The 13026-nt window shown below is 32.7% G+C and overlaps 1 protein-coding gene across 2 annotated transcripts in view; it reads right to left on the reverse strand.

The window, feature by feature from the left end:
- Positions 1-7015: 7015 nt before the first annotated feature.
- LOC129002575 (regulating synaptic membrane exocytosis protein 1-like) overlaps positions 7016-13026 on the reverse strand; it is a 276072-nt gene continuing 270061 nt past the window's right edge. Inside the window, exons 22-26 of one of the 2 annotated variants that reach the window (XM_054430490.1) lie at positions 10711-10825; positions 9838-9905; positions 9283-9381; positions 8335-8475; positions 7016-7816 (exon numbers count right to left, since the gene is read on the reverse strand). In XM_054430490.1, coding sequence (XP_054286465.1) covers positions 7656-7816; positions 8335-8475; positions 9283-9381; positions 9838-9905; positions 10711-10825 — 584 coding nt within the window. In that variant the 3' untranslated portion in view covers positions 7016-7655. Of the gene's footprint in view, positions 7817-8334; positions 8476-9282; positions 9382-9837; positions 9906-10710; positions 10826-12863; positions 12888-13026 lie in introns of those variants that run through there. The other variant, XM_054430491.1, reaches the window with a different exon arrangement.

Raw genomic sequence — 13026 nt, forward strand, 5'->3', positions numbered from 1 at the left:
TAGATGTTATCCGTATTAAAATAACGCCTGTAATACTTAGCAATTGCTCGAATTCGAGCAACAAGGACACTAGTAAATTCAAATACTCACTGATCATACATCTCAAAAACCACCAGCCACAAGAACCAAGGAATTGGAACGAAGGTGTGCAAAATGAAGCGTTTTTAAGAAAATCCATCAGGGTTTTGCCCCAAAAGCATTTAAAGTTACCATGTTATCCTTATGTTATTATTATCTTTATGGCGTACTTTGAATGGTCGCCATTTCATTGATAAGTATTAAAAGTTTTATGTAGAAAAGATTTGTTTACATTTGAACAAAATGAATATTATTATTTACACTATTATCTATTAACAAGGGGACAGCTGGTTGTATTTATTTTTTTTTAATGAAAATATTTGCATCATTTTGTGGATAAATTGTTTGTTTGACAGCATAACACTTTTGTTGAATGAATTTAAAAAGCGAGACATTTTCACTTTTTGATGTGGTTTTTAAGATCTATGTTTCTCTTTAGAGAAGATAAGAAGTTCTTGATAAGTTCATTCACTTCCAACCCTACATAGGTTTATGATAATACCAATGTCACAATCATGCAATTTCAGATTTTTTTTGCTATCCGATTATACGTCGCTGGCGGATAGTGTAAACTGTAAAGTATTCGTTTTTTTAGGGTTATAACTACCACAATAACACATCGTGCAAGGTTTATATGTTACTTTAAGCCTACATAATATTTTCCAAAAAGTTATTTGAGAACTGACAGTGCTATTGGAAAATTATAGGCTATTTAAGCGTTTGAACCCATGTGAAAGGATATACAGTGGGAATAGTTTTCTGAAGAAAAAAAAACAAACTTAGAAGTAGTCACAATTTTTTTGTGAGCAAAGCCACGACTGGCTGATTCTTTCCCTGTAAAAATCCCTGTTCGCTCTTTTTAATAGATTGCTTAGGTTTTGTCTGTAATTCCGGTAATGAGTTTGCAGATTATCATTAAATGGTTCACACCGTGCGGCTCTACTTAACTTGTGTCTAGTACGTATTGATTTGACTAAGCTGTCTGTAATCCATGCTTTAATTCTCTTACGTCTAGATGGTCTTGTAGTTAGTTATTGGGGGTTTTAAATTATGTTAACGCAAATTCAAGGTTTTTAGAACTTTATCATGTACCTACCTAGACAAATTAATTTTTATACCTTCTAGAGATTTCTATGCTTGGTAAAACATCAACAAATATTCTCAACAACATCACAATAGACACAATGTTTGATTTGAATCCTGTTTGGTACCGTACAGATACAAAAATGAAAATCGCTGAATAAAACTGCATATGTTGATAGTTTTAAATTAGGAAACTAGGAGGATTGAACAAAAAAACTTAGATGTATTTAATATTTTATTACTCCATACAATACATCATAATGTGATCACAGTACCACCTTAGGAAATGTTTGACCAGTTAGGTCACTTAATGTTATATAAAGACAATTATTTGTTTTCTATTCTACAACTCTAGAGGAAGAAATTACTTCGAATAACCGCATATGCGACTTTGGTTCGGGAAATGATTCAAAATTTAAATTAAATATTTTATGTACATAAATAATTATTCTAATTTAGATATTACCACACTTCTCAAAAATGAATGTACAAGAAAAAACCACCACCTCTACTAGGTTTGACATAGAATAGGCCGTCTTTTATACACTAACACACGCATGTAGTGTGACTTTGATACACCAACACACTAACACGCATATGCGTAGTGTGTCCATGTACTGGAATAAGCGTATCCTGCTGGCCCTCCAACAGTGAACTTAACATAAACACAAACAAGACAACATACAGACGACGTTTTCAAGGTTTTGAACAAATTAAAGCGTAGCATTGCAGCAATGTCAACAAGTTTACACTTAGTAACAGAGTTAAAATGCATTTGTACAGTTATACGTCATAATGTTGCATGACTAACTGTTACAGGCAATAGGAATTCAATATCAGCAATCAATACAATAATGTTTCATGTGGTAGTTAGGTTGTTAGTGTGTGTAGTTAGTTTTAAGGGATTTACAGTAAAATCTACGGTGTATTAGTGTTGAAGAAGGTTAATACATGGTCAAATTAATATCTTTAATGTAAAAAAACCTACAGTTATTTACGTATGTATTGTATTCATGTTTAATATAAACGAAAAATCATAATTAATAATACATGTTATATAATAACATAGTTAGAGACAAATCCAAGAAGTTACATCATAACAAATCTATATTGATACAAAAAATGGTAACGGAGACTTGATTGGAAGCACAAAATATCGATAGGGAAATAAGAAGATATTTAGGGATGTAAGTTTGGTAGACATGAACATTGTAAGTAATTTAACTGATTATAAAACGTAATCTTACTTTACAAAATTGTTTTGAATATCGATTTTCTGAAATTAAAGATCTAACTTAAAAACAGAATTTGTACAAATATGATAGCAATTATTAATCGAAAAACCTAAGAATAACAATAAAGGAAATGCACGTATAAGGTACTTACTCACCCTAAAAGATACAATGATATGCAAACCATTTTCAGCCTATTAAATATTATTCGGTGTGAAACAAATGTTTCTGCATTCAATACCACTTCTTTTCAAGTCCATAATTTTAAATAAATATTTTAAATGTCTTTAGCATAGTAAATCGCAAAGCAAATGAAATTTAAACTTATTCAAAGGTGTGTTTGCCATCAAATTTGTACCAACGATGAAAGGCTAAAACTAATAATTAGTTCCAACAGTTTCATGTAGTAAACAACTACCGTATAGGCTGAGAGTTTAAAAGGGTAAACAAAATTGGCCCCGTGAGTTAGAAGCCAAAGAGGCTGTGATACGATGGGTACACGAAACACTGAACCAGTCCACAAATATTTATATGTCACACTTACAAGCTTAAATTGGAACAGTCCAAGAATCACTTTGATTGGTGTGACGACCCACAGTGGACTAAAAACACCATAAAACTGATGCAACGGTGTTTTAGCATAAATAACGAAAAACAACACACCATAGGGCAACAACTAACACAGCCCGCACTGATATAGATTGTCGATCTGTTAGAAAAAAATATATTTTACTCTGATATAGTTACATAAAGATCGAATCGAATTGGAACATATTCATCGGCCTTCTCGATTTAAAAATCTTATTTAAAAGGGTCGACAGATTTATTGTTGGGTAGCTAGGTAAAACAATGCAAGATATATTCAAGATTTAACCAGATACTCAGCTAAATGTGTGAACCGAGTAGGTATAATAATGAAAAATATTTTATTTCAAACAAAAATACAGGGTAAGTTTAAAGTTTTGTAGGATGTGAATATAAAAAGCTTACCACTTTTGAGAGTTTGAAATGATTATGTGTCCGAAAACTGCCGATGAAAGTTTTCCAACCAATTCACAGATGTACAAATTGTACAGATGTACAAAACACATAAACATTGAAACGACAATATTCGATTAAGTAGAAAACATTAAATACAACAAAACAACTAACATCTCTGATTTTAGAAGTCTATTGTAGAATTTTTACAAGGTCTTGTAGCGCATTTTAATACACAGCTATACACTCAGATTTCAAGTTGTTTGTACATTTACATGCTGAAATATTCTCTACGTGGTTTATATGTACAACGTTTATTATATATACATTTAAATTGTTAGTGCTAAGGATATGACATTCCTGTATATGGGGTTTAAAATAGCTTAATGTGTGGACCTATATTTAAATAAAAATGAATCCCTTTTTGATGGTATTCCATAAGTCGAGAACAGTGCGCCGAATTGGATGATTCTTTTTTGTGCTCCTTAGTGCCAGGGGAAGGTTTTTATGCAAGGACAATCCATCCAACCGTTACGGCATTTAGTAATTTCATTTTAAAAATTAAGGTGAGCGTGGCGAACGAACTTCAATCAGGCAGCGACTGAGTAACGCGAACGAGCTCATCTTTAAAATGAACGAGCATTTGACATAAAACCACGTTAGGACAGGACTACGTCTGTCGGGCCAGCTAGTTTTAAATAATGTCACTCTATTATGAGCAAAATAGAAAGTGTTTGGAAATATCTTTTAGTATCGAAGATAAGAATTTTAGTTTAGGTATGGTAGAGTTAGGTGATAACATTCTCAATTACATTGATGTTTCTTAGTTTACTCCAGAAACAACACACTATAAAGAGGAAATGTTAACTCCCTGTGACAAATATTAACACTGAAAATCTTATTGACAGTAAAAAGCACAACTCCAAAAGTCAAGGACTCAAAACCGACCCGCAGTTTTACCCTTGGAGCTTCACACACGTATCACAATATTCAGTTTTCAGTTCGACTTTCTAAAATATGTCTCGCATTATTTTTACAAATCATAATTTTTCCTTATCTATAAAATGGTGCGTTGTACGGGCTTTACAAACCAACGATTATTGTATAGAAATTTCTGTATACATCATCAATAATATTTCACAACAATACAATATTACAAAATATAGTTGCATCTCGTTGAATCTTCGTTAACTGGGAATAAATTCAAATTCTCTTACACGGCTTTGAATCTCAAGTAGTTCAGATGTTTCCGTTGTACGTAAACAATTTTCCAATTTGTATTTATATTGGTGTTTTTTACTTACTTAAGCTTAAAATACAAACTTTTGTATACATTTTCAAATAAAAATTATAATTGATATAAAGTGTATTCAAGGATATGAGAGTAATATGTACAACAGTATGAATTAATCCGAAGGGTTTTATAAACTACCTCTCGTATTCTACTTTATACAAAATGATACACGATCGCAACACTGCACAAGTCTATTGATTATCATCCGAGGAGTTGGATGCATTGAAACTCCTACTGATGTGGATAATATTGTATATCGTGATTGAGATAGTGGCGTACGCACTTAATGTATTCTTCAGTCACACACAAACTGTTTCTTGAATATTTCAAGGTGATTCTTAAAACCTACCTTTTCGTATTGCTCTTCACCCTTAAAGTATTGCTAGATAGTAACAAATGACCCGGTAAATAAACAACTTTTACTATTGGAACTATATATTGCTTTCATCTAAAATATTGTTCACATATCACCAGGAAATATTTCTTATTATACAGGTCCGATATAGTATGGCAGATGCTGCCGATGTCAGTCAAGAATAAATTTAGAAGTAAAAGATATTGGTTTGGTAAGACGTTTAATGCAATAGTAAAAGTATTCTCAGTTGTAAAGCACTTCCTTAAACCGGGACAGATAACTTCATCCGGAAACTTTTTAAAGTATATAATATTTGAAAAGATATAAATCAACAAAACAGCTGTCCACAAGTGACGAGTGGAACTGACAAGTAGTGGAATCATTTTATGAGAAAATTTGACCTAACCCCAACAAAATTGCAACACAAGCAATTTTTTTGGTAATGATAGCTATGAGTGTCTTTAATAACCCCTCAAAAATCGCCATCAATCGTACCTTGGCAACAAGCCCAAAAATTCAAAATGGCCGCCAAGAGGGATGCCAAAATATATATTTTGGCATATATCTCGAGAACGGTTAGTTTTATCAAAAACTTTATTTTAGCAAATATGTAGCTCTTTTAATGCCGATCAGTTTTTATATATGCATTTTGTCTGTCAGACGTATGGTATGGCCGCAATTTGAAGAGCCGTACATCATTAAAATCTGCCTTTTTCAAAAAAATTCAAAATTTTCATTTCTTTATGATTTAATGTTAGAAAATACAAATTGTACGTCAAAATAATTTAAAAGTTGTTTGCCATGTGGTTTCCTACTTATTTTCAGTTTTACTTGGGATTTTATGATTATGAACAATTTTTTTTGCATGATTTAAATAATCTCCCATTTTAAGGGATAAGTAAGAAGCCAGGATATGGATATGTAATAAAAAAATATATGTTATTTAAATCATACAATTTTATTCAATACTACAAAATAAAAAGATCCCTATATACAATATGTACAACATGAACATATAAACGTAGTTTTACCATAGTGTTAACATAATTTGGCCAAATGATTTAAAAGTTTAGTCAACATTTTCAAAAATACTAATCTCATCGTCTTTTTCTTTATCCAATGAAAACTGGAGACTGTTTTCACTATTGTTTTCTAAACAATGACCACAGGAAATAGTGCAGTTGAATCCATTTTTTTACACAAACATCTCATTAAATTACAGGGAGTCTTGCAATTGCATCTAATCATTTTTAACAATGTCTCTGGTGCTGCTGGCAAATCCATCGTTTGGGGCACTTACATGTTGTCCTGCAAAGTCCATCCCCAGTAGTTATCATACTATCTTCTGCCCTTTTCCATATTTGAATTTGTAAATAGGCACGCAGACTGTGAAACTTTACTGCTGACTCTGTTGAAGGAAGTTGCTGAGGCTTTACAAAGCTTTTAGCTTTTTTTAATTTTGAAAAAATACTTTTGTATCTACATGTGTTCATTGATTCGTTCTTATTCCCAATGAACAGACTAACCATTAGTTTCAGACCAATTTCTTCAACTTGATCTGGACTCAGATTTTGTGAGCTGAAAGATGACAGCAGACCCTGAAAATACTCGTCTTCTAATGTTCTGTTGAATACAGATAGTTTTCCGATGTGAAAAATCCTCGAAGTAGTGTCGCACCCTGTATAGGCGTGCAGAGCTAATAGAGATTTAGCTAAATCTTCTCCAATTGAGGATCTAATTTTTTTAATGTTATAAACATGATCTGAAAGTCGTTTGTCACTTCTGAATAGCAAGTTGTAATTTGTTGTAATAATACACCAATAGATAAGTAAAATAAGAAGCTGTCAGCGACTCTGTAGCACTAAAGGAAAGAAAGCGACTGTGTAAACACTAAAAATAAGTAGGAAACCACATGGCAAACAAATTTAAAATTATTTTGAGGTACAATTTGTATTTTCTAACATTAAGTCATCAAAAAATTAAAATTCTGAATTTTTGTGAAAAAGGCAGATTATAATGAAGTACGGCTCTTCAAATTGCGGCCATACCATACGTCTGACAGACAAAATGCATATATAAAAACTGATCGGCATGAAAAGAGCTACATATTTGCTAAATTAACGTTTTTGATCAAACTAACCGTTCTCGAGATATATGCCAAAATATATAATTTGGCAGCCATCTTGGCGGCCATTTTGAATTTTAGGGCATGTTGCCAAGGTACGATTCATGGCGATTTTTGAGGGCTTATTAAGGGCACTCTTAGCTATCATTTAAAAAAAAAATTGCTCGTGTTGCAATTTTGTTGGGGTTCAACACTAAAATGATTCCACTAAAGTTATATAACCAGAGATAGAAGTTTACCATCGATTATTTTATAATATAAATGTTCTTTAGTATAGTGGAGCTTAGGTAGTTAAGGTAAATCCCAAAATTGTTTAATATTAGGCGTGTGACATCTGATATAGGACACTGCCTTTCAGAAAATAGTAAGATATGAAAGTGACAAAACGTTACTAAGGGGAAGATTGTAGTTCCACAAGATAACAGTAAGATAGATAGGGTAAAGTTCACAGAGATGTTGGAGATAGAATCGGAAGAGATGACAGGAGAACTCCGCTGTACAGCGAGCGGGTCACGGTGAGTCGTTGGAGTCAGAGCCCAGAGTCTGGATGGGGAAGAGTGGATACCATCCCAGAGTCACTTGAGTCAGCTTGATGCGGTTGAAAGCGATTTCTGCTCCTCCCAGACCGACGTTGTGCTCAAATCCTTTTTGTTTCTCCCACAGCATTACCACTGGAAAGAATTTGTTTTGTCATTGTTAAAATTTAACAATTTTTCTATGTTTGTAGTAAAAATTGACAGATTTGGTCATTTGAACGATTTGTCAAATACGAGAGTATTTTTTCTAGTAAAAAATTTACGTCTTTAATCTTCCAATTGTTACTAGATTACCGTAGTAGGGACACAAATGTTTCAAAACGACAGTGATCCTATGACAAGTTAGTGAAAATAGCTGAAGATTGGAAAAGGCTATGAACTAGAATATAATTGATTCCAATTATATTTTAAGAACAGTTAAAAAGTGCGATATAGATATACAAACATAATTAGAACATTGGTTTTTAAGCTCGACAGCATATAAAAATAAAATTTTGCTCTTGAAAAAGATTTAAAATCCAAGTATCACCTTTTTTTTATTAAAATGTCGATACTGCAAAACCATGAAAGACATTCCTCTAACTAATTGATTGAATACTAGGAGATAGGGGAATTTCCTGGAGGTCCTACGATAACCAAACCTTGTGGCTTACCCAGGGAACGGCCCAGTACGTCGCATGCAGAGTATCTGAGGGTTTGGCGGAACTGAGGCTCGCACGAGTGTCTTACAACCCTTGTCTTACGTTTCTGCAACCATCGTTCCCCGTCCCGTAGATACGTCTTCACATATGTATCTAAAACACATGTCAAAACTAATCATTATGGTGGTCTGTGTATCATGGTGTAATCGACATGGTTCTAAAAAGCAAAGCTACTGAAGTGTCAAAATATAGCCTAGACAATTGTAATTGTTAATTGTTTAGACAAATAAAAAGTAAATTCTTAACTATTTTTCATTAAGACTTTTTATTAACTGTATGAATCTGTTAACACAGCTCGACAGTTATATAAGAAAAAAAGTGACTTTATAGTTTAAATTGGTTGTCTCGAATTGGTCTCGAATAGTAATGCGTGACATCGTCTCACGCAGGAACAACCGTACTTGTCTGGTAAATACTTTTTGACGAGTGACGTACGATTTACATCAATGGACTAACCCTAAAATTTCATTATATTGAAAAATAACTGACAAAATCCGCTATGTAATATGCTCTAACCTGTGAGTAGTATGGGGAAATCATTTACTAGTAAAGTTAAATTGTTTTCTAAAAAATATAATCAGTGGCCAATTAGTTCAAATATGTTATTTCCTTTAAAAAGACACGTTTTGTGGAATATGTTACGGGGAAAGATCTTACAACTTTTTAAAAGGGCCTGTTCTCTAGACCGTTATTGTAAAAAAAAACATAAGGCACATTTTTCCAAATATCTCAGGAAGGCTTTGACTAGTTAACACTGTTATAAAACTATTAAACGTTTATTAATTTATCAGGAAACAATCTAAAACATATGTTACGTGGTTTTTAATAAATTGTTTGATAACTATAATATTTTACTTTTCATGGGCATTTTCAAGCTTTTAGCAAGTGACCAACCCCTACCTGGTGGTGGATCCTCCTTGATTCCTCGAGCACACACAACCTCCACTTCCAATTGTCCCTTGGTCATCAAAAGACTCAGTTTTAACTCAGCTTGATTTCCTAAGAAAAATATAAAATATATTGTATTTTGTCCAGATAAAGTTCACCTTTAAAATGTTTTTGAGGTTGTTTGACAAACAGTTACTTTATAATTTAAAGTTTGCAATGTTATGACTTTTGTAAGACTATAAAATAAGACCGAAAGGTTTGGAGTAAAAGGACAAAGGCAGATTGGAAGACATGGGACAAATGGCGCAAGCAAGGAACTATGCATCCAAAGAAAAGTGGAGATTAGGAGAGATCAGTCGAGTGGGCAACGTCATGTACAAAATAAAAACGGACAATATTTGATATGGACCAGACACACTGACCAGATCCTCCCTAAGAATTAAGAGGAGAGAGTTGATATATATTCAATAAACAAACAAACTGTAAATTATTGTATTGTTATTCTACGTTTCAATGTATAGCATCACTATTATATACAACATTGACATGGTGTGACTGGGGCTTTACCTGCAGACTTCTTGTGACCTCTTGGCTGTATCTGTCCCGGACCCAAGGGTTTAGCTTCAGACTTTGTACTGGAACGAAACATATAAATGTTAATGTCAGTTTTATAAGTGGTGATGCAATTGTAAGGTAGAAGCAAAAATACGGTTGAATAGTTAAGTTAAACGGTGTTATAATCATGCAATCGTAATTTTCTGCATAACCATGAGGATAAATTCAAATTACCCTTTTCTCTTAAAATACCTTAGTGGAATAGTGGGTTGGTAGTTGGGATATTACATTGTTAGGGTCAACCAAACAGACGGTTTAATAACCATTGTTTTGTGTGCACATAAGCATTTATGATTGGGTAATGTAAAAAACCTGTACAATAAAGCACACATTCCATTCATTCATTCATATTGTAGATGAGAGGTGTTATTCAAGTATGCTGAGAATTTTGCTAAGCAGCTACCTGTTGTGCCGACCTAAATAAAACTGTTAACTGGACCAGCGTACTTGATCTGGAAATCAGTTTGATATAACTAGTGAGGTGGTATAGGGTGAACAGGGTCTTGATGAGGAAGCTTTTTTAGTCTTGGGTCTGGGTGAAATAATCTTCTAATTAGAGTTTAAAGTCATTTTGATATTGGTGTACTACTGAACGTACTTACAATTTTCCTCTATTTAACATTTTGGTTTTCGTCGTTCTTTTTCATGTATATTTTGGGATAAGAATAAAGTTGGTAATGAGAGTTTTGATTTCCCCCAGCCTACGCGTTTTCTAAAGATTTCACTGCACAAACTCAAGTTACACTCGAGATTTACTCAGGTTACACATGTATGCTCATGTTTACTGCTTATTTCTACAGTATCATGCAGGGATTTGCTGTTCACCTCCATCTGTCCTCCTCATCAGAAGGGCTGCTGCAGCTCACCAGAGGCTCAGTCCTCTCCATCCCCACCATCATTGAACCTTTCCTCCCTCTCCCGTCCTTGCCCGCCGAAGCTCCTACAGGAACAATATCACGTGTATTTCAACTGGATTGTAAATACATGGCAATTGTTATGACTAACCGATCAATTTATACATTTGACACTTATTGCACATTTTAAAGGCAATTAATGTTAGACATTTATGTTTTTGAGTATCTTGCAGCTTAACTTCTACTTAAAAGGAACTTCATGTTCATTGTAAGTTTTTACGACTGTTAAAAATTATTAATTTCATAAGACAATTACGTGAAATAGCTTTTAGAAGTACCTGTATTGAGATTTATTTTGTTATTATTGTTTATTTGAGCAATAGAGATTTTGAATAACACTTTTTAAATGAAGTTAACTATGAAATTTCATGTTTTTGCAACGCAGGGTTGTAGGTCTAAGAACTATTCTACACACTCTTTAGGGTTGAAGCCCATATATCGACTCTCAAAAACACTGCTAAAACTATAAAATCGTCTACAAGGGTTTCTATCAGGAGCTTTATGTATTCATCATTCCCATAGACATAACTTTCTAATGATCTAACGGTTTATTATTTCAAACAAAGAAAATATACAAATATTGCACACTGAAAAAGCACACACATGTCAAACATGCTGGCCAATCTCCTAAAGCCACAAAAGTCCACTTACGTCATAAATAATTTTAAGTAGACTGAAAAATATTTTTAAGTACACCTTTTTAGCGAATTTCTATTTGATGTTTCGTCAAAAACACTTTTTACCTTCCCCGTAGCAGTAAACCTAATCACTCGTTAAATATAGTGTTATTTAAATTGGGAATAAATACGTCTTATTTATGGAAATATTTTAGTAAAAATGTAATCACACAAGTTAAGATTCGCAGTCTACAGGTTTGCTGTGGCGGGGATATATTTATCCTTTTGTTTGCAAACTCTTTGGTAAGCAGATTCAGATTATAAACATTTATTGTGTTGTTGGTAAAAATCTGTTTAGATAAAGTTAACAACAATATGAAACTAAATCAAAGGTCACTGTATAACAATAAAACAACAAAAATCTATAAAAAAGTGTTATTTAGTTTCTTAAAAAATAGTTAAGGGTTCAGGAGAGCGCAGTGTTGATAATGTTTAGAGTTTACAGCGTTTAATAGGCCTTTATTACTGTACTAAGAGATATGCCTAGCTGTGCATTATGGTTTATCATCTTTAACCCAATAATTTATAATCGTACGAGATTTTTCACCAAAACAATTTACATAATAAACTAACAATAAATTGGTTTCAATTTTAAAGCTTGCTAGATTTAGTTTTATTTATGGAAATTTTAAGACAAAGATTTTTATAACGATGACGATTTTATAATTATGACGAATAATGTGTAGACATATTTTTTATTACATAGTGTTTTTGCTTACGAATATACATGTAAAACAATTTTGTATTTTCTTTTCCAACTAAAGTATTTTCCATAATTATCAATTTTATCATATTTTGGTCGTGATGCAAGTTTTGAGTTATGTTTTAAAATTAAATTTATATATTACTTCATTTTATATGAATCTTTATATAATCTGACACAATTATGTGTTCAGGTCCTTGCTAAATATTTATGAATGATTACGGAAATAATGCTAGTTATAGTTAAAATTATTTTTTCAGTGGACTTAATGTTATACACACACCAACACAGGAGTAACCAGTACGTAATACTCTTAAATACATTAAACATACAAATGGTATGATCACAACAATAGACGAATTATTCCACAGTCACATTTATTATAGTGAGATATAAAACTAAACAAATTATGCAATTTAATAAGTTACACCATACGAATTAAAATGTGTGGTGTAATTAAAACTTCTTACAATCTAAAAATATAAAGTTTTGATTACTTAACTAAAATATTCATTGTACTAGTATTGTGGTTATAGGGATTAGAAAGACGAGTCAACTGCCATAATGACATCAACGATTGCAGTTTAAGATCGCTTTTGCAACTGTGGAATACATCGTCTGACTCAGCGTATGTACAGATAGCCTAGATGTGTAGAGATGTGTTATTTGTCCAGTGTCACTTACCATCTTACTACTTTTTGTCTGCAGCTAAAGAGAGAAAGATAGATAGACAGATTAGGGTGGGGGAAGAGTAGAGAGAGAAATCGTGTTGGTAAGTGGGGCCGAGCAGATAGATAGGGACCATTTCAATCAAACAGAAATTAACACATTCAAAGAAGGATTCAAT

The sequence above is a fragment of the Macrosteles quadrilineatus genome, unplaced genomic scaffold (assembly GCF_028750875.1).
Source record: "Macrosteles quadrilineatus isolate MER2022 unplaced genomic scaffold, UCM_ALF_1.0 Scaffold_9__3_contigs__length_116548681, whole genome shotgun sequence".
NCBI lineage: Eukaryota > Metazoa > Arthropoda > Insecta > Hemiptera > Cicadellidae > Macrosteles > Macrosteles quadrilineatus.